At 35.3% G+C, this 23461-nt stretch overlaps 1 protein-coding gene across 6 annotated transcripts in view; it reads right to left on the reverse strand.

The window, feature by feature from the left end:
• BIRC6 (baculoviral IAP repeat containing 6) overlaps nucleotides 1–23461 on the reverse strand; it is a 316937-nt gene that overhangs the window by 17488 nt on the left and 275988 nt on the right. For all 6 annotated transcript variants that reach the window (XM_027850508.1, XM_027850509.1, XM_027850510.1 and 3 more), the window contains 2 exons: nucleotides 22975–23052; nucleotides 147–335 (listed from right to left, as the gene is read on the reverse strand). In XM_027850508.1, coding sequence (XP_027706309.1) covers nucleotides 147–335; nucleotides 22975–23052 — 267 coding nt within the window. The remainder of the gene's footprint in view (nucleotides 1–146; nucleotides 336–22974; nucleotides 23053–23461) is intronic.

Raw genomic sequence — 23461 nt, forward strand, 5'->3', positions numbered from 1 at the left:
AACCTAGTTGCCTATCTTACTGAACAATCACAAACACTGTACACTCCACATAATACAGGCAATTGATAAGTATTGGAAATGAATCCATCTTCTATGAGCATCACTTTAAGAGAAAAAGGAATTCCTCTAAGATGCAGAGAACCTACCTCTTTAAAACATGGTGAAGGGTTTCTGATTTGTTCTAACATTGCCCATTTGACTGTTGCTTGTCGTATATTTCCATCATATTCGCGGGAACTCTGTGTGCCACTGGGAGTACCTCGAGAGCGTTCATATCCTGGTTCATTAAAATATGGCTCAGCAACTAATATAAGGGACTGGACAGATACCAAGACCTGTGGGAAAAGCAGATAACACCAAGTAAGTACACAAATATATTATTTTTATAGATTCAACTTCTTCAGTTTGATTGAAGATTGCTCAAGCTACTAAAAAAAAAATCTCTTATATTGCAATGTCTGCAGCATTATAGTATGCTCTTCAAAATATCTTTGAATATATACTAAGCTTTCTATGTGTTATCTAAAAATATAAATTTAAAATTTTAGATTTCGTATATGTAAAATACAGTAAAAATGATACTGACAATGACCAGAATAAAGTGCCTTCTGAACCATTAAAATGCAATTATATTAGGTATAGTAGTATAGTTTTAGTGCTTTACATTTCATAGTGTTCCAGTTCTTTAAAAATATGTAAAATGTAACTAGAAGCAACAACTTCCTGATTATGTTGGGAAAAAAAAGATTTCTTACACAGATGTACTGCCACTATTCTCATTCATTTAAAAACCTCATTTCAATACAAACCAGGGAAGATGAAGATTGAGAAAAAGCCACTAGATTTGACAATTAAGAAATCATTGGTAACTTTGAGGAAAGCAGTTTTGGTGGAATGACATAAGAAGTTGGATTATAAGAAGTGGAAGAGCAGACTTGTAAAGTTTGGCCACAAAAGGGAAGAGAGAAATGGAAGAATTAGCAAGGATGGAAGAGAGGTAGGGCATTGTTTGAATACTCTGCAAACCTTAAAATACTATATAAGTTATTATTATTATTATTATTGTTATTATTTTCAAAATTGATCTTGGTAAAAATGTCAAACAGAACAGGGCCAGAGAGAGATTCCTTCAGATATACTAATGACCTCCCTCTAAGCTCAAACTGAACCAAAGGTCTGGTAGTTCAGTCTGGAATCCACATAAAAGAATATGAAGGATCTTATATGTTAAAATATTATGCAATACACTGAAAGATAAAAACAATGTCCATTTAAAAGGTACTTTACTCATCCAACTAAAGGAGTGGCAGTGAGACAAATTTATGAGGTCTTCTCTTCCTCAAACACCTAGCTCTATTAATATTATGTGTGAACAATAAACTATCACCCCCGTTCTCCCTCCTTTTCTAATAATTTCATCTTTTTTGATTATATCTTTTAGGTCATTTATTGTCTGTAATTCAAAATTTTTTAATCAGCTATAAAGACAACCACACGTTTTTCCTTTCTCCTGTGGATAATGTAAAGTTTCAATTCTTTAGAGACTGATATTCCAGGATTTATAGTCATATATCTACACAAACGAGATTTATTTTGTGGGGCAAAGTTTGTCTCCCTGCCCCCCGCCCCCATCCTAGGCTCTTTTATCATCACCATGGAAAATTGCGAACTAGTTATTTAACAACACTGGGGTTGAGGAAAAAGCCATTAATATGCTTTAGTGTCACATTAGGTCCTTTTGGGAATATAGTAGTAGTGATTTAATTTTGGACATTATCAGTCTGTATAGTAATGCACAATGCTATAATGAGGTTTTAACTTTATTTCATGTATCTTTAATGTTAAGTCAGCTAGGAAAGCACATAAGATCACAGGATCACTGGTTTTGTGTTGGAAGGGCCCTTAGCAAGTCATCTAGTCCAACCCTCTCATTTTACAGATGGAAAAACTGCAGACCTAGGAGGCTAAGTGATTTGCCCAATCTCAGAGTTAGCATCAGAAATGGTATCTGAAACTAGGTCCTTTTATTCAAGGCCCAGTGTTCTCACCATTGCATATAATCCACATACAATTTGTAGGGAAAAGGAAATTGAACCAGATTTGATTTTCTGGCTGGAGGGAAGAGTACTAGACTTATATTCGGCTTGGGTTTGGATTCTGGCTTTGCTCTTTACTAGCTATATGATATTGGGCAAATCATTTGACCTGTTTTGTACCTTAGCAGTAATATTCAAAAAGTTTTGTGAGAATCATATGGTATATGAAATGTTTTGTACCATAAAATGTTATGTAAATGTTATATTAAAAAAAAACAAATAAAATTAACTTGGAAAGGTAGGAAATGTTATAAATGCTGATTAAAAGTGGTCATTTTCCTCAGAAATAATAATATTTAATTACATTCATCAATAAATTATCCATAGGTATGGAAACAAGTAATGAACAGAAAAGATTAAACTTTTAAATAAAACTATACTGTGACTGAAGCATTTTAGGTGACCTAGGCATTTAGATGAAATCTTTAAGCTAGAAACCACTTAGTACTCAATTTTTCTGAAGCAATTTACTTAGTCCTGCAGCTGTTTTCCTGTTAATTGTTACAGTGTCTATTTTCCTTCCCCAGGGTGCTTACATTTTCTAACAATGTTCACCTGCAGTTTTCAAAATGGAATTTCAATAAAACAGCAATAAGCAGAGCAACCAAGACTTCACTATGACCTGTGATTTTTTTTCTATGAAATAAAGCTTAAGCAGGAAAAGTATTTTCCAACTTCTTTGAATATTTTCTAAACATAATAAAAAATATTCACTAAAAAGAAAATGGCTTTGATAAACTTTCAGCTACATTATTTTTCAGATTTTCCACCTTTTCCACATTCCCCCTTTTCAAGTTTCAAAAACCAGTTTCATATTCTTCCTGAATTTAAGGATGAATCCCTGGTACTCATAAAAAGTAAATTTAGATATAAGACTAACCCGTCCTTGTCCCCAAGGCCTATACATTTCAAATAAAAGATGTCATTTACTGCAAATTTAAAAATTGCAAAATGGAAATAAAAGGCTGAATTTAAGATTTTAAGATTAATAAACCTAGTTAAAATTTCAGAAATGACTGAAGCCAAAAAAGTTTAATAACTATATGGTCAATAATTTACCACTACTGCAATAAGCAGCTATTTATTTTCTATTTAATTATTTTTGTCATTATTTTTAAGCAAAAATTAACTGTTTAATTCTTGGGAGATGTCAACAAGTCAAGTGATAAAGCATTTATTAAGTGCCTACTATGTGCCAGGCACTGTGCTGCGTGCTGAGGATACAAAGAAAGGCAAAGAGAGGGGGAAGAGCCAAGATGATGGAGAAAAAGCAGTGACTTGCTTGAGCTCTCCCCCAAATCCGTTCAAACACCTATTAAAAATGGCTCTAAACAAATTCTAAAGCAGCAGAACCCACAAAAAGACAGAGTGAAACAAATTTACAGCCCAAGACAGCCTGGATGGTTGATCAGAAAGGTATATCACTGTAGGGCAGGGAGAGGAGTGCAATTTGGCCTGTGCACTCAGGCAAGGCAGTTCTCAGCGAACCTGGAGCAGGCCTCAGAGGACTGAATCACAGGCAGCTGTGGTAGTTTCCAGACTTCTCAACCCATGAACACCAAAGACAACTTAGAAGGTCAGTGGGAAAAGTCTGTGTCTGTGGTGAGAGAGAGAAGCATGGTTCCAGCCCCAGTCCCCAAGCTCAGCCCCATGGGGGCTGCTGCTTCCAGAGCTTCTGGCCCACAGACTAAGGGGGAATCGAGTGGCTGATCAGAGGGGGATTGCAGGGATCTCTCTGCTGGTGCAGGATCCTCTTGCCTTGCCTGTGCTTCAATATGGGTCACAGATCTGGGTGGCAGTCCTGGGGCAAGGAGGAGTGCTGGCATGGTGGAGCTTGTAGTGGTGATAGAGAGGAAATCCTCCTCACAGTTCCAAGCCCGAAAAGAGTACTTGTGATCACTCACAGACCAGAGGACAGGCCAGGAAAGGAGTAAACACTTTGCCCTTGATCATAGCACCTTGGAAGAATTGAAAATTTACAGGTCCCTAGAAGTATCTTTGAAAACAGCTGCACAAAATCCCCTAAGCTTGAGTCAGTATATTCTCCACAATGGAAGCAGACCTCTACCTTAACAAAGAGTTTAAAACTCAAGCAACTGACTGAGATCATGAGCAAGCAGCACAAAAAGAGTCAGACCATCGAATCTTATTTTGGTGACAAAGAAGAGCAAAACATACAACCAGAAGAAGAAAATAAAGTCAAAGCTCCTACATCCAAAGCCTCCAAGAAAAATATGAATTGGTCCCAAGCCATGGAAGAGTTCAAAAAGGATTTTGAGAAGCAAGTAAGAGAAAAGAGGAAAAACTGAGAGTGATGCAAGAAAATCATGAAAAACAAGTCAACAATTTGCTAAAGGAGACCCCAAAAAATACTGAAGAAAATAACACCTTAATAAATAGTCTAACCCAAATGGCAAAAGAGGTCCAAAAAGTCAATGAGAAGAATGCTCTAAAAAGCAAAATTGGCCAAATGGAAAAGGAAGTCTAAAAACTTAGTGAAGAAAATACTTCCTAAAAATTAGAATGGAGCAATTGGAAGCTAGTGACTTTATGAGAAATCAAGACACTGTAAACAAATCCAAAAGAATGGAAAAATAGAAAACAATGTGAAATATCTCACTGGAAAAAACAACTGACCTGGAAAACAGATCCAGGAGAGAGAACTGAAAAATTATTGGACTCTCTGAAAGCCATGATCGAAAAAATGGTGTAGACATCATCTTTCAAGAAATTATCAAGGAAAATTGCCCTGATATTTCAGAACCAGAGGGCAAAATAGAAAAGGAAAGAATCTACCAATCACCTCCTGAAAGAGATCCCCAAAGGAAAACTCCTAGGAATACTGTAGCCAAATTAAAGAGTTCCCAGGTCAAGGAGAAAATATTGCAAGCAACCAGAAAGAAACAATTCAAGTATTGTGGAAACACAATCAGGATAACACAAGAATTAGCAGCTTTGACATTAAGGGACCGCAGGACATAGAACATAATATTCTGGAGGGCAAGGGAACAAAGATTACAACCAAGAATCACCTACCCAGCAAAACTGAGTATAACCCTTCGGGGAAAAAAATTGTCATTCGGTGAAATAGAGGACTTTCAAGCATTCTTGATGAAAAGACCAGAGCTGAATAGAAAATCTGACTTTCAGATACAAGACTCGAGTGGAACATGAAGAGGTAAACAGGAAAGAGAAATCATAGGAGACTTATTAAGGTGAACTGTTTATATTCCTGCATGGAAAGATATTTGTAACTCATGAGACCTTTGTCAGTATTAGGGTAGTTGGAGGGAAACCATTATATGTATGTATAGATAGATGATAGATAGATAGATAGATGGCACAGGGTTGAAGATGAAGAGGTGGTATCTGGAGAATAAAATTAAGTGGTGAGAGAGGATTATATTGGGAGGAGAAAGGGAGAGGTAGAATGGGGTAAATTATCTCACAAAAAAACAGAAAAGAAAAGGCTCTTACAGTGGAGGGGAAACGGGGGAAGGTCAGAGGGAATGAGTGAATGTTATTCTCATCAGATTTGGCTTAAGGAGGGAATAACATACACATTCAATTGGGTATGGAAATCTATCTTACCGTACAGGAAAATAGGAGGGGCAAGAGAGCAGGGGGATGATAGAGGGGAGGGCAGATTTCGGAGAGGGGGTAATTAGAAACAAACACTTCTGAGGAGGGACAGGTTCAAAAAGAAAGAATGAGGGGCAGAATAGGATTAAGGGAAATAGAGTTAGTTTTTCACAGCATGACTTTCTATGGAAGTGTTTTGCATGACTATACATGTATAACTTGTATTGAGTTGCTTGCCTTTTCAATGAGGGTGGGTGGGGAGGGAGGAAGGGAGAAAATTTGGAACCCCAAGTTTTAAAAACACATTAAAAAAATGTACATGCAACTAGGAAATAAGGAATACAGGAAATGGGGTATAGAAATCTATCTTGCCCTACAGGAAAATAGAAGAGGAAGGGGATAAGAGAAGGGGGAGTTGAGACAGAAGGGAGGGCAGATTAGGGGAAGAGTTATACAGAATGCATGCCATCTTAGGGTGGGGGGAGGGATGAGATGGGGAGAAAATCTAGAACTCAAAATCTTGTGGAAGTGAATGATGAAAACTAAAAACAAATTTAAAAAAAGATTATTTATTGTAAAAAAAGGATTATTTATTGTATAAGAAAAAAAAAGAAAGAAATGCAAAAACCAATCCCTCTTCTCAAGGAACTCACAATCTAATAGGGAAGACAATACAAAGAAGATATAAAGAAGATAAATTCAAGGTAATCTCAGAGGGAAGGCACTAAAATCAAGAAGGAATGGGAAAAGCTTCTTGCAGAAGGTGGGACTTTAGGTGGAACTTGCAGGAAGTCAAGAGGCAGAGATGAGGAGCAAAAGAGTTCCATTCATGGCAGATAACCAGGAAAATGCATGGAAGTAGGAGGAAGGTGGAACAGCAAGGAAACCTGTGTCACTGTATTGCAGATTGTTAAGATAAGTAAAGATGTGAGAAGACTGGAAAGAAAGGAAAGAGTAAGGTTAAAAGCCAAAGTATTTTAGATTTGATCTTAAAGTTAAGAGGGAACCAGTGGAGTTTACTGAATAGGAGAGTGACATAGTTAGACTAGCCCTTTAAGGAGCTTTACAGTTGATCTTCATTATTAGCGAATTACGTATTTGCAAAATTACCTTCTCATTAAAATTTATTTGTGACCCCAAAATCAACACTTGTGGCTGTGGTGATTTTTTTTTCAGTCAGTAGCTGTGGTGATGTTGTAGTCACTCATGGAAACATGTAGAGCAGCGAAAAATTCAAGTTGCCCAATGAGCATGTTTCCTGCTGAGGTCAAACAAGATGATGCTCTACTTTCTTGTTTCAGATTTCATAATGTAAACAATTGTCCTTCTTGCCATCTATTTAGTGTCATGTTACTTACATTTTTGTGCTTTTTGTTGGTGATTTCATTGTATAAAACCACCTCCAAGCATTGTGCTGAAGTACTGTCAAGTGTGGCTAAAGGAGGAAGGCTGTCACATGCCTTATGGAGAAAATGTATGTTAGCTGAGTTTCATTCAAGCATGAGTTAAAGTTGGCTGTGAGTTGAGTTCAATGTTGATCAATCAAAATACAGTACATCCAGAAGAAAAAAAAAAGCAAATCTACTGATCTGCATATGAGGCTGCTCTGGAAAATGCCAAAGTACAAGTTGTGACCAAAGGCTTGTAGGAACCTAACCCTGTATTTCTCCTAGAAGCAATGGCTTAGCATTTGCTAATTTAGTGTTTATGGCAACTTTATCGATCTTCACTACTGTGAATGATGAGAACTGATTGTGTTTGATATGGAGGATGAAATGAAGTAAAGAGAGAAGAGAGCTAGCAAGATTCACCAGCAGGTGACTTTAGAAATATAAGGGTGTGGGGCAGCTAGGTGGCACAGTGGATAGAGCACCGGCCCTGAAGGCAGGAGGACCTGAGTTCAAATCCAGCCTCAGACCAAACACCTGACACTTACTAGCTGTGTGACCCTGGGCAAGTCACTTAACCTCAATCGTGCGGCCCCTCCCCCCAAAAGTCCAAGGATGAATCTAAGAGGGCTGACGCCAGGGTGGGCAGTGGCAGAGGTGTATGTGAGAGATCTTTCAAAAAGCAATAGGATGGCAACTGATTGGATATGGCAGGGGGTGGGGAGGGGGAAGAGTTGAGGATGACACACACCTAGGTTATAAGGCTGGGTGACAGTGATGATGGTGGTACCCTCAATATTAATAAGAAAGAGAGGAAAAGGAGAAGGCTTAGGGGGGAAAGATCTGTTCAGTTTTGGACAAATTTGTGTTGATGTTAAGATGTCTATGAAACACCCATTTTAAGACGTCCAATAGTAGGCAGTTTGAGATGTGAATTTAGAGGGTAGAAGAGGTTAGGGCTAAATAAATGTATGTGAGAATCATCAGCATAGAGATGATAATTAAATCTGGGAAATGAAGAGAATACCAATGAAATAGAGGTAGATGAGAACACAGCTCAGAACAGAGTCATTAGGGACACTCACAGGTAGTGACGTGCCCTGGATGAAGATTCAGTCAAGGAAACTGAAGAGTGACCTGGAGAAGCAGGACAGAATAATGTCATGGAAACCTAGAGAGTATTAAGGAGAACAGGGTGAGGGACACTATCAAAAGCAATTCCCAAGACAGATCAAGAAGGATGAAGATGGACAAAAGGTCTTAGATCTGGCAATGAAGAGATTGTAGGTAATTTTGGAGAGGACAGTTCCAGCTCAATATGGTGCAATTCTCACAGGCCCAAAATGAAGAAACAAACAAACAAAAAAAACACCACAGTCAAACTCTACTTCATAAGGAATCACAGAATTTTAGTCTACACTCTTTTTAGTGGTAAGTAAAGCCAAAATTAATGAAACCTCAGAGCCAATGTACTAGAAAAGCAGCATGTTGTGGTGGAAAGTATTGAACTTGGAGTTAAGATACTTGTCCATTTCTTGTTTTGTTTCCTACCAAGTATCTCCAAGACTTACTGAAAATCAGTGGATTGTCATGAGGATCAAATGAGAACATATGCAAAACAATTTTCTAACTAAAGTTCCACATAATTGTGAATTGTTACTAAAGTGTCATTTCTCCTTTCCTAACACTGATTTTGGGTGATTCCTTCACCCTTAGAAGAACTGAAAATTAATGTGTCACTGCTTATTTTACTCTGATGGTAGGCTCACAAATTTCAACAATTTCCCAGTGTTTCATGTTTAATCCTCTATTAATTTTCATTAACATACTGTATTAGACTATAAATTCAAAGAATTTATATTCTGTATTAGACTATAAATTCGAAGAAGGCAGACAGCCTATATGAGTGTACATGGCAGTTTCACAAATTCATGACACCTGGAAAAAGCCACTTGATAATAATGATGAATACTCTGAAATTTTAAAATATTAATAATATTTTTAAAGGATGGCAAAAGATTGAAATGACAACGCAGATTTCTGCATGAAAATATACTTTTTACACACATTAAACAAATTCTTAACCAGGAAGTTGGTCACCCTTGCCCACCAGAGCAATGATAAAATTACTGAATCACAGCCCTTATTTATCATGTACTTCGTAGAATGAAATTCAGTCAGGATACAAAATTTCCATGACAGATCTACTATCAAATGTCAACATCAAAGATCATTTTACCCTTTAAAGTTGATTCAGAACTTGCTATGCCAGGAATGACAGTCTGTTTCCAATGTTTAAAAGCACATTATTTCCATACCGTGAAAATATATTTTCCATTTCAATGCTAACAAAATAATTATTATGCAACTCAAAAACATAAGCCTGAAAAATATTGTTATACCTTGAAGTTTTTTTTTGTTTAAATCTTAATATCTAGCATCAAGGTCAAAATTATTTATTTTTAATCAAGAATAACCAAAATCCCAAAGAGTCAATGGAACAAGAAAAAATACTAAACTATCAGGAAACGTAAATTCTATTTCTTAAAACTCTTTATACTGAAAAGCATTGGTGATTAAAGACTATTTGAGAGATTTCAAATTCTACACAATAATTCAAGTTCAGGTACAGATTTTTGGGTAACATGTGAATCCCAGGTATACTCTATAATGTAGTGGTTAGCCTGAGGTAGCAGAAATTGCATGATCTCTCGTTAGGGCATGTTAAACTGACCAGTGGACATTAAATTGGTTACAAAATTTGATCCTTGGCCTTGTCTCATATATACAAAGCCTGTAAAAAAAACTTGGTGTCTGCTCCCAGGAAGCCAGAAAGAACCCCTGAAACAGTTATGTGCCTTTTCTACTCCACAAAAGATGGACAATCACAGAATCTTAAGAGTCAAGAGGAATCTCAGCAGCTGTCTAGTCCAATTCATAAGTAAAAAGATTAAAATATCCAATAAATGGTCATATAACCTTTGCTTGAAGAGCCCAATGGAAGAGGGAGACTACAGCAAGTCAGTCTATTCTGCTTTCAGAAATATCCAGCTGATAGGAAGTTCTTCTTGTCACTAACCCTAAATTTTTGCAGGGCAGCTAGGTGGCCCAGTGGATAAAGCGCCAGGTCTGGAGTCGGGAAGACTTGCATTCAAATTCAGTCTCAGACACTTCCTAGCTGCTTGACCTTGGGCAAGTCACTTAATCCTTTCTGCCCCAGTTTCCTCACCTGTAAAATGAGCTAAAGAAAGAAATGGCAAACCATTCCAGTATTTCTGCCAAGAAAACCCCATATGGGATCACAAAGAGTCAGATATGACTGAAATGACTGAACAACAACAAATCCTAAATTTGCCTCTTTTGAAGCTTGTACCCATTGTCCTTGGTTCTGCCCTATGGGGCCAAATATTTGAAAAGCAGCTAATTTGCCCACCAAGTCTTCTCTTCTCCAAACTAAACATTCTCAGTTCCTTTGACCTATCCTCACATGACACTGATACCAAGTTCTTCACAGCCACTAGGAGGCACAGTGGATACAGTTCACTGGCCTTGAAGTCAGAAAGACCAAAATTCAAATCCTGTTACAGACACTAGTTGTGTGAATTTGTGTAAGTCATTTAACCTCTGTTTCACTTTCTTTATAAAATGGGGATAACAATAGCACCTATCCCCAAGGGTTGCTGTGAGGATCAAATGAGATATCTGTAAAGCACTTAAAACAGTGCTTGTCACATAGTAGGCAATTAACAAATACTTGTTTTCTTCCTTCCACCTATCCTGATTGCTCTCCTCTACAACTTACCATGTTCCTCCTAAACTGACACCCAGAAGTAAGCACAATTTTTCGGTTCACATGTATAACACACACACGCAACTTGCTTAACTCAGAGCCTTAAAAGCGTAACTCTCGGTCTCTAGATTGCTCTTAACTATAATTCTCAGTCCTTTCTGGACCTTCTCTACTACGCCTCAGAAACTTCATCCTGAAAACTCAATCCTGCCCTACAATTCACATTGCACTTGGTACATTCACTCCCTTATCTTCCACCCAATCCCGTTCTTTTCACCTCTTTCAGCTTCCTTTTATGTGTTGTCTTCTCCCATTAGAAGACAAACTTTGAGAGCAAGGACTATTAACCATCTTGTTCCAGTGCTTTGTTTTGTTTTGTTTTGTTTTTAGGCAACTGGGGTTAAGTGACTTGCCCAGGGTCACACAACTAGTAAGTGTCAAGTGTTTAGACTGAGGCTGGATTTGAACTCAGGTTTTCCTGACTTCAGGGCCAGTGCTCTATCCACCACGCCACCTAGTTGCCCCGTTATTGCCAGTGCTTAGCTCAGTAACAGGCACATAACTGAACTCTCAATAAATGCTTGTTAACTGAATATAATGTGTTTTAAGAACAATCACCTTGAACATACACAGAGATGCCTTTATCATACCATGAATAGTTATCTTAGATTCTCTGCTACTAATATTCTATACCTCAGATTCTACTAGCATGTTTGTGTAATCCAAATTATAACCTTGTGGACCCACAGGTGATAGGATCAATCAATAATTGATGAAATTTTATCTCCACTGCCTCCAGGAGCTCCAGTGAGTAATGCTTAGGAACATATAAAAGAGGACAGCAAAAATCATGAGAAGATAAAGATGGTATTCTTCATTGCCTAAGATGCATCATTAACATATACTTAATCAAGAAAGAACGAAATGAAATACTGTAAAGTCACTCGGAATTATTTTCATACTTCTATTGAGTCATGCTATCTGGATTGGGAGACAAAGAACCTGGATTTGCATCTTATTCCCATTCCTTACTATTTGAGTCACTTCTCTACTCCTCTGGGTCTCAGTTTTCTTATATGTAATAATGACAGACTAGATCAGAGGTTCTCAAACTTTTGAGAGAGGTCTCAGGACCCCTTCAAACTCTTAAAAATTGAGAACCCTCAAAAGCTTTTGTTTATGTGGGTTGTTCAAACATCTATTGATGTTTCCTTTATTAGAAATTAAGTTGATAAAAATTTAAAATATTAATTCATTTAAAATAACAATAATAAACTCATTACATTTTAACATAAATAACATTCTTATGAAAATAACTTTAAAAATTTTTAGTGAGAAAAATGGTATTGTTTGGCATATTTCTGCAAATCTGTTTAATGTCTGGTTTAATATAAGATAGATGGATCTCATGTCTGCTTATGCATTCAATTTGGTGTGATATATTATTGTTAACTGGTTTAAATATACAAAGAAAATCTAGTCCCACAAAGATACATTTTTGGGAAAGGGAAGAGTATTTTAAACTGCAAATAAATAATGCCCTAGTATTATTATCAAAATAGTTTTGACCTCAAGGACTACCAGGGACCCTCAGACTGTACTTTGACAACCACTCGAATAGATGATGTCAAACCTTTTGACTGAAATTAAATATCCTCTTATCTAATCTCCCAACAGTATTTTCTAGATTGACTAAAATGTTTATAGGAACTACTGCCTGGTAACCATTATCATTCTAACTATTTAAGTTTGGATAAATTTTAGGAGAAATATTTGTATCAGCAAATTACATTTCTAACAATGATTTCTCTATCATCAATAGTCCTTTGCATTTTGTGCATATACTGAAAGGATTTATTTCATCCTTAAGAAAATAAATTTTCAAATTGGTTTTTATTTTAATTTAGTTATTTGTTATGTGAACAAAAGTTCCTTCCTTCCTTTTTCCCCTTCTCCCTTTGAAGGAAATGGGGAGTAGGACTTTCAAACTGGATGAATGAGTAAGTGAAATGCAATTATGTCCCCAGATCACTGAAAACACAAAAACTCTTGCAAAACTGAAAGCATCATTGCTTTTTTAAAAATTTAGTATTTTTTCTCTAATTACATATAAAAAACAATTTTCAACATTCATTTTTCAAACTGAGTTTCAAATTTCTCTTCCTCCCTCCCGATTCCCCTCAATGAGAAGGCAAATAATTTAATATATATAATTTAATTCTTTATGTAGTCATACAAAACATATTTCCATATTAGTCATGTTGTTAAAAAAAAAAACAGACCAAAATTAAAAACCCAAGAAAAATAAGTAAAGTTAAAACTTATGCTTTGATCTGTATTCAGACTCCATCAGTTCTTTCTCTGGGGATGGATAGCATTTGAAAAACATTTCAAAGGCAACAAACAAAAAAATATTAATTCTGAGAAGATGATTTTTTTTTGATAAGAGAGGAAAATACTGTATGATTATAATGATTATAATACTGTAACCTTTCAAAAAAGTTAATTTGCAACAAATATTTCAAAAATACAGTATCTTTTTAAAATTATTCTTTTCAGTATCAATGAAATAGCACGGATTTCTAGAATACTTCAATTTTAGTTTTAATATACTAATAAGATAACTGAAGCATATTAATTTACATACCTTTCAATATTGTTTAACTCCCTCTGCACACAAATGAGTATCTTTATGAATATCTATTTAGGGAGAGTCAATGGAACAGCAATTTCACCTGAGTGGGAAATTTATATTACAGGAACTCCCTAAGACTAAATAAGAAAATATAGTATATTGATAGCATACATTATTAATTCATTTTTATCTACCTACCAGTTAACCTCATTAAGAAGAAACACCTAATGATAAAACTAGACTAAGAATTTCTACATTAGTAAGTCTCAGAATTTTTGGAAAAAGGAGATGCAACAATGGCCACTATTAAAAAAATGTTTAACAAAATTATTCAAGATATTTCTATATAGACTTTTATGTACAATTCAATTAAATTATAAGAAAGGGTAGATTTCTTATTTTACACTAGATGTAATGGTCTCTTTTCATTATGTTAAAATAAAAAAATGTTGTTAAAGACAGCAAATAAGAGCTTATGTTATATATAATGCGTTGAAGTAGGAACCTACATATAATACCCTTAATTTTATAGATGAGGAAACCAAGGCTGAGAGAGGTTAAGAGACTTGCCTAGGTTAAGTAATTTATACCTAGTATCTGGGGTGGGATATATTTATTTTTTAAACACAGTCATTTCTTTGCTTTATTTTTTTTTAAATCTCTCTCCTCCCCACCCCACGTTTCTGTGTTTTAAGGAAAGCCTAAATCCAACAAACTAGTCAGGTTGTTTCAGGATTAAGTTCTAAATTGTAATTGTAATTGTAATTGTAAATTGGTTTCAGAACTGTAAGGTACCTTACAACTACATTAAGTACAAAAGGAAGTAGCTGAACTGTTGGTTTCTGCCAATTAAAATTTCTGTTCATTGAAATTTAAAGGCCTTTGCATGTATAATGTTTAACAATTCATTGTCTAAACTTTTGTTTCACCATCAACTACTGTTTTTTCTTTCTTTCTTTCTTTTTTTTTTTTGGCTAGGCAACTGGGTTAGGTGACTTGCCCAGGGTCATACAGCTAGTAAGTGTCAAGTGTCTGAGGCCACATTTGAACTCAGGTCCTCCTGACTCCAGGGCTGGTGCTCTATCCACTGTGCTGCCCCCACCAACTATTGCTGAGGTAGATTTAAACCCACCTATTCTCAATTCCAAGTCCAGCATTTCAAACATAGCAGAGATCTATGTCATAACATACAAGTTATGATTATTATATATGACTTAAATATGCCATAATTCATACATTTCTATGGGTATTATCTTTTTTTTTGCATGTTACCAATTTTATTTTGGGTACTGCATTTTATGAGTTATTTCATAGTTTACTGTGTTAGGAAAAGTGCACATTATCAGAATTAATCTTTTGTTATAAATTGTAAATAGAAAAGTATATTTTTAGCAATCTTTAGAGAAAGATTACAGTTTTTAGTGGTCGTGGGAATTTAAACCCCTATTTCCCAGATGTCACTGAATCAACATTTACATCTTTTACATTCACACCACTTTCTAGGAACATGTTACCCCCATGAAAACTGAGAACTGATTTTATAAGGTTGCTCCTCCAGTATGAGTATTCTGACGTTCAATAAGTGCTCTCTTCTGATTGAAGGCTTTCTCACAGACATTATATCCATAAGGTTTCTCTCTAGTATAAACATTCTGATGGTCATTAAGTGTTCTCTTCTGTTTCTCTCCAGTATAAATTCTCTGATGTTGAACAAATATGGAGTTCCTCTGGAAGGCCATGCCACATTCATTGTATTCATAAAATTTCTTTCCCATATGATTTCTAGATGGTTGACAAGTCCTGATTTGTGTCTAAAGTACTTTCCACATTCATGACATTTATAAGGTTTCTCTCCAGTATGAATTCTCTGATGTCCAATAAGTCCTAATTTCTGTCTGCAGGCTTTCTCATATTTGCTATAGTAATATGGTTTCTCTCTCGTATGAAGTTTGATGATCAGGTGTTATCTTCTGTATGAAAGCCTTTCCATATTCATTATATTTATAAGGTTTCTCTCTAGAATAAATTCTCTGATGTTTTTAAGTCCTGTTTTCTGACTAAAAGCTTTTCCACATTAGTTAACATTCACAATTTCTTCTCTAAAATGAATTACCTGATTTTGAGTAATATTTATGCTACTGAAGGTCTAACCACTTTTAGTACATAAATGTGCTTTCTCTTCAATATGTATACCACAATTTTCATTAAGATCTGAATTATAACTGAACAACTTGTCATGCTTATTATGGTTAGAAAACATCTTCTTTGAGCAAATTCTCCTTTATGTAGGTATGAATACAATCTGACTGACCTTTGCTTCATATCATATTGATGGAAGAAATTCTTTCCAACAGATATTTCGTGCTGTGGGAAAAAACCTCTATGATTTTTTTTTTAACACGCATGGCCTCTTACTTAATTGGGAATCTTCATTTCTGGGGTTTACACATATCCAAAAGGTTTCTCCTTGTTCTTCCATTTTTTTAAATAAGGCACCACATTCCCAGGCTTCACCAAATTTGAAGACATGGAGACCATTGACTTGGATTCTTGCTTGGAATAATTTTTCCACAGAGAGGCCCATCTTTGGAGCCAACTCTCTGGTTTCGGGTCTAGTATCCCAATATGCTTTTCACTCACTCACTCACCTGAACAGGTGCTTCCTGGGCCATTTCCCTCTGAAATCCAGACCACTTCCCCTAACTCCAAATGGCTGATCATATTTGGTCTAAACTGCTAGTTCCAGCCAGACCAGATTCCAGTAGTTCTTTAACCTCACATCCCAGTAAAGCTCCTTTTGAGAGGGATGCAGGTACCTCCATTCCTCTTGGGTGAAGTCCACAGTCACCGATTCCTGGTAATCCCTGTTGGGCAGGAGGTACAGGGGCAATTCCCCTCTTCAATGTTCCCACTGGATAGGAAAGGGCAGAGTCCTCAGAAATCAGAGCTTCTCCCCAGAAAGGCAGACTGTTGAGAAGCATGGTGCATGAGGTATCTCTTGACTCCTGCTGCCCATTTACTCTACCTCAATTTCTCTCTGGTTGCCTGGGTATTGTCTTTAAAGTAGTCATTTGGGGTTTTGGACTGATGGTGCGTGAGTGTGTATTCCAATAAAGCTGGTCATCAAAAAATTTTTGAGAATTCCTTTCTGTAACTTCCTTTAGCATGTTTCTTTCTATATCCTTACCAAGTGACAAATCTTTTTCTTTTAGGGGAGCTGATTTTAAGTAAACAGTCAAGCATCATTCAGAAGCAAATCAAACCAATAATATGGTAGTTCAACTAGATAATACCATTTTAGTTAACAATGAAATGTAACAAGGTATGATTTTCTTGTGAGACCTTTAAGTTGATTCTGAAGATAATTTGTAAAAAAGATTTCCAAAATATTTTGAGTGACAGGCTTGTTATAAGTACTTCTTCAAGATAACTACTTTGAAGGAAGATACCCATTTAATATATAAATTCTAGGTTTGCTGTTAGTTTGATTTTTTTTTTTTTTTAAAGATAGAATGTTCTGATGGGTAATGCAGGTATACATTGAGGGCTTTATTTTTGGGGGGTTTTTATTTGATCAATGGAGGGAAGAGGTAGTTGAAAGAATGGATTAATAAAAGGAAAAAAACCTCCACTGATGGGAATTAATGGGGAGTATTGGGAAAAAACAGTATGTCGATGCACAGGATTTAAGAAACACTATTGTGTTTTTAAATCATTACAGTGAAATGCCATATAACATGTAGTAAATTAAAAAAAAAAAACAACTCAAAATTCTAATTACTTTTTAGTCACTCGTAACAAATTTATGTCACTTACTCATCATCATTTATTCTATTTATACCAGTTATAACAACAGAAAAAAAGAGACAAAATTATTTTGGAATAAGAAATAGTGAAACATTTTAGTATAAGTAAGTATTCACTACATGTTGGCATAATGCTTGATCTATTTATATTGTAAATTAGTTGTCATGTATCTTTGTCATAAACACAGAAAAAATTTAGAAATATTTAATTGCTTAGAAAGATACACACCTTTGTTTCAGTACAGAAGAAAGGGACCAGATTGGAATTGTGATTTCAGAGACAAGGAATTTAGAGATGAGTCTCATAGAGTTGCCAAGGGCAATGAGAAGTTAAAATGACTTGCCCAGGATATCACAACCAGTATGTGTCAGAGGGTGGACTTTACTTTAGATAGGTCTTCCTGGCTACAAAGCTTGCCCTCTATCCACTACCTCAGGCCGCCTTCCTTATTTCAGAATAAAAAACTTAAAATCTTAGCCAAAGATCGTAGTTCATTTATAAGAAAAGTACACCTTGTAGAAACTTACAGGATTGCTTTATTCCTTCCTGTGGTCTATTTGGAAAACACCAGATAGCTAAAATATTGGATATAATTTAAATTGGTGAAAAAAAAAAAGGCATTTCAACACCTACAAAAATATTCCTCATTGAGCCCTTAAAGAGCTTTATTATTCTTGTGCCATGAAAATGAGTGTTTACTTTAGCCCAGTAACATTGCAGGAGGTTAATAGAAGGGGAATAGAGTCTAAGGATTGTTATACTCTTTTGTTATGTCACAAAGCCAAATTATCATGAGTTCCGTAGTTTAGTAATTTCAATCTAATTCAGTACAAATAAACTGCAGGTAAAACAGACTTCTTTTTAATCTACTCAAGCTATGTAATATCCACATTAGAGACTTGAAGAGAAAACAAGACTAAAAAACTAAGAAAAACTAGTGATTTCTTTAGGATTTTTAATACTGGAAAAACTTTGCTCTTTTAAGAAAATATTTTGCATATATATGCAGCTCCATAGGCACATGCAATTATGTACGTATTTAAACTCTACTTCATGCTGAATACTACTGGAGGCAAACATGATCTATGGATCAATGTGAAGCAACTTAGATGTGACTATCTTTCCTATCCTATATATACTAAGAATTATACTATGGAGTTTAGCTATAATCACTAACTGCTACATCTGGTGTTATTTGGCTCCATCTTCTTTTTATAATTAAAATCTCTTAGAAGCTCTTAGACACACAATCACCGTTTCTTCTTTGCTTTTATTCCTCAACTACATGTTTATGTTGAGATATTTGGAGTGGGAATGAACCTTGGCTATGTGAAATCAAATTTCTGCATGGCTTTGAGGCATATCTTCTTATAATATTTAGGGCGTGCCTATATCAGCTAACTAGCTCAGTTTCTTGGAGATCTGGAATCATCCATCATACCATAAATGAATTGCCCAACAAAGCTGTATTGCAACTGGCATCACTCTAATGTTGGCAGACTAGATTCTGCTGATGATTTTACCTAGCTGTAATGTTGTAAGGCTCATGGATGATACTGATGAAACTTCAAATACACATCAAAATATTAAGGATCTCTTCTAGAGATTTGCTACTGACCATAATTTTGGTCTGGGATTTTGCCACCATTTATTAAAAAATTGTGTCATTTAAGTGCCCAAAGAACATGTTTGCCTTAATTTGGTATTTCAGTTCTGTTAAGGAGAGGATCATTGAACATAATGCTTCCTAATAGAGGGGGCCAAACTGTGGAAAGTTTCAGAATTATAGCTGCATCATCTGGAAATCAGAGAGAGAATTTATAAATCTTGAGCCAAGTCATGCTCATATCCATATGGCTTAAAGTATGGACCAGTAGGAATGAGGCATGAAGCTGGAAAAGGGCTGGATGCAGCAAGGTAACTAGAGTCCGATCATTATCTTTCTCCCTGGGGCTCCCCCTGCCCAGTGCAAAGGGTAGGTGGGGATGGAGGAACAGCTGAGGAAAGCCCTCCTTCCTTCAGATGATCTCAACTGTTATGTATGGTTCTACAAAGTGGCTCAAAATTATATTAGACTTCAAAATGCCCATGGCTATGGCTATATACCAAAGATATCTTGTCAGCAATAATCCTAAGATGCTACATTAACTGCCATAACCAAGAGATCTTTCTTTCTTTTTTGAAAACAGTATAGAGATCACTGCAGCTATTTCTACTCTTTAGTATGCTAAAGCATACTCTCCTTTAGCGTGATTATTTGCATGTTGTTTGAGATATCTCCTCTCCATTAGCTTACAGTAAAGCTACCACTAAAGATGCAGGCAAAGTTATAAAGATGTCATACTGGGTATGTCACACCATGCTTAAATCCTAGTAGGTGCTTAACAGAATCTGAGGATAACAGACACAGAGCTGGAAGGGATATTTCTTGGAAGACATCTGTTCTAACCTCTGCATCTTATAGATGAAACTGAGTTTCACACAAGTTAAGAGAATCGCCCAACAATAAACGGTAAGTATCATAGGTGGGATTTGAACTCAAGTCCTTTGACTGCAGAATCAATGCTCTTTCTACTATGTCATCCTGAATGATCAAGAAATCATTTTTTATTCACTTCGGTATTTTGAAAGGAATATGAGGAGGCTGTATGAACACGATGAAGGTTGTGGTCTGTCAACATTAGCTTCAGAAGAAGGGTCCATAGGTTCTTCAGAACAGAACTAACACACTAGATATCTTTGGGACTTTTATAGAAGTAACTGTGATTATTTCATTTTTGTGATATTTCAAAAACTTATTTCTGTAATAGTAAAGAATGGTATTTATACTATGGAGGTTACATATCTGAGGTTCTAAGGAAAACTATTATTTTGACATCTTTCGTCAGGCAATTAAAACAATAAAAACCTGTGAGAAAAATAAGTGACCACTATCTGTTGGTAAAGAAGGTAGCTGAGGTGTCTAATTTAATTTTGGGGGGAAAAAGTTTCTGTCAAGTAATATTCATGATACGAAGGCGCTGCTAGACTTTCTTACCAACTTTATTTTCTTCACTGATTCTACAATTAGAAATGATAGTTGGAGAGACTTAATGCCTCTATACCATTTCAAAAAAATTAAGAATCTTAGTTTGTAAAACATCTTTCCAAAGTTATCCACCAAGGTAAATATATAATTAAGGAAATACGTAGGACAAAATAAATAGGAAAGTGTCATCATAATCAACAAGCATTTCAATTAAAAATCAGTGACGAAAACACATACTGATGTGTTATCAAAAGGAGAGTTCATACCACTACTAATAAATCTCACATAATTAAAAACTTTCACAAAAGAGTTAAGTAAACTAGAAAGACAAGATTTTGTTATATTCTTCATTATGAGAATTCTATATCCTGAAGATTCTAGGATTAGACCTGTGGTTTCACTGACATAGAAACTCAAAGAGTCAATTCCCTCTACCAAAGCTTATACTGCTGCTGCAACTTATGGTATTAAAGAGTTGCCTAGAGCAGGGGTCAGAAAACCAATACAAAAGTGAAGTTTTACTGTTTTTTAAAATGTAAAACACATTCTTAGCTCACCACTAAAAAAAAAACAAAACCCACCAACAACAAACAAAAAGAGGGTCAACCAAATCATAGCTTGCTGACCCCTGGCTTAGAACAATGAGAGTTTAAATGACTCGCCCAGGATGAGTAGAAAAAGGTATTTGAAGCCAGGTCTTTGTCACTTCAAGCAAAGATCTCTATCTGTTATAACACAGTTACCCCTCAGGGATAATGCTTTAAAGTTATAATGCTTTCTAACTTGTGGCTGTCTTTGGGCCTACATCAAGTTCCTTTATTTGAAACAACATTGAAATTAAGTGACCCTATTTTTGAAGGCAAAAGATTTTCAGAAGAATTAGGGAAAAAAAAGTTTTCACACAGACTAATACTCAAGGAAAAAAAGTTAACGTTATTAAGATAAATGCGATTCTGTACACTGGAAGAATGTTTTAGGCAACAGCAATGCCTAAAATAGTGCTCCACAAAAATTTTATAATGTTAACGAAAAATACAAATGTCTATATGGTGAGAAAATTCCTATTCATTTTTTTGGAGAAAAAAAAAGGAGGTCTTTATTCTTATTTTGCTTTTTTCCTTAAATGGAAAATTCATTAAAAGTTTAATTTATACTAATAATAGTGACTAAAATATGCTTAAGAGAAAATAAAATGTTTCAAGTTCTGTGGATTTTCATTTGCAAGTTAGTGAAGTAGGCAGTCAAGAAATAATTGTGATCATAAATTTCACAGAGATATTCTTACTTGTTTTTCTGATTGGTAAAGAGAGGTGTGATGCACTGTACTGACGACTCTTCAGCTTATGCTCCAGAAGACTGATGACAAAGAATCAAAAATAAATCACAGTCTTGAATCTTTAAGGATTCCTGTGAGTTCTTCCTTTCTAAGGCTAATGCTATGTACATCAGGCAAGGAAAAAGGAAAAATTTCTATCCCCCATGGACTTTGATTTAATTAGCTAGACAAGCTACTTTGTACATGGAAGATATCACATAACAGTCTGGAGCTTCACACAAAAACAAAATCCAGTTTGCTTTAACTAAATGGGTAACTGTTAATTTTTTTATGTAACTACGAAGTGCAAAAAGCACTTTCTTATGCAAAGAAGAACTAAGTGGTTAATGGACCCTTGCTCATATTTTGTAGTCTCATTATTGCTGAAATTATGCAATGACAAAAACAAACAACCAAAAACCAAAACCAAAAGAAAACAAAAACCCCAAAACATGACAAAAAAATAAGATATGATGTATTAATGTATAAGCGTTTAAACAGGATGAGCCTTCAAATGCCAGAACACACAAAGAGCACAGATGAAAAATAAATGACCCAAGAGACCAGGGTGCTTGGCCCTGTGTGGCCACTTACTATGTGACATGGGCAAGTCAATTTCCCTCTCTGAGTTTGAGTTTCCTCATCTGCAAAATGAGGCTTGTGAAAGTTATACCATTACTGGGGAAAGAGCACTAGATTTAGGTCTGCAAAAGGACAAAGATTTGAATCCAGGACTCTTTTCTTTACTCCTATAGTACCTTGACTTTTTACTCATTTCTCTGGATCTCAGTTTCTTCATCAGTAAAATGAAAGGCGTAGACTAAATGGTCTTAGTTACTTCTAGCTCTTAAATCCTACATCTCACTGACAAGATGACTTCTAAGGATCCTTTCAGTTTGGACATTTTATTCTATATTTCTGAGTAACAACAGACTCGAGGAAAGTGCCCAGGTGTTCTAATAATAATTGGACATATATAGCACTTGAAAGTTAGAAAAGTTCTTTACATCAATTGAAAGATTTTTAAAGCATCCAATGCATTACTGTAACTCTTTTCTAAACTGTAAAAATAATTTCTTTTTTCAGTTTTAAGGTAATTAGAGAGAAAGGCAATTTAATAATTCAAATGGAACTAGGAAAAAAAGCACTGAAATCTCAACAAACCTGAAATTGTTTTGTTTCAAATTTTTTTTTAAAAAGACCTAGAAACTTCAAAAAGCAAGAACAAAGAAAACCAAGAGTCAATATATTTTCTCCCTGTGTAGTTACCATCTTACAGCTATTTTGTGTTTATGTATTTAAAAGTAAAAGGGTGAGAAAAAAATTTCCTTACTTGTAAAAAGCTTGATGTCTGAGGATTCCATTTCTCTTCTGGTCTTCCATGCCATGTATTTAATATGCTTAAACAAACCTGAAGAGAGACAAAGCTTTAATGGGAAAATTGCAAGATGAACCATATGAACAAAAACTGTCGATGCTAGAAGAAAAAAATCGTTATGTTATATAAATCTTATCTCTTCCAACCCTTAAGGGTAGTGAGGATGTTGAAAGGAATGGACATTTTCAGGATATGACAAATCTCTACATGGCACTACAATTTCATTTAAATGAAAAACGATTAACTACTTTTTGAAAAAATATTCTTGGAGGATGGAGAATTCCAAAGAATTTTTAGGACAGGAGGTCAGGAAAGAAGAGAAAAATACTTGGTTATGTGGTCTTGTAGTATTTCCAAAAAGGATGAAAGTTCCATGATGAGTGAAAAAGGCAGGTAAAAATGAATACATATGAAGGCTAGTTAGTGGGTAAATGTATTGTAG

This window comes from Vombatus ursinus, unplaced genomic scaffold (genome assembly GCF_900497805.2).
Source record: "Vombatus ursinus unplaced genomic scaffold, bare-nosed wombat genome assembly UNPS02009062.1, whole genome shotgun sequence".
In the NCBI taxonomy this organism is placed as follows: domain Eukaryota; kingdom Metazoa; phylum Chordata; class Mammalia; order Diprotodontia; family Vombatidae; genus Vombatus; species Vombatus ursinus.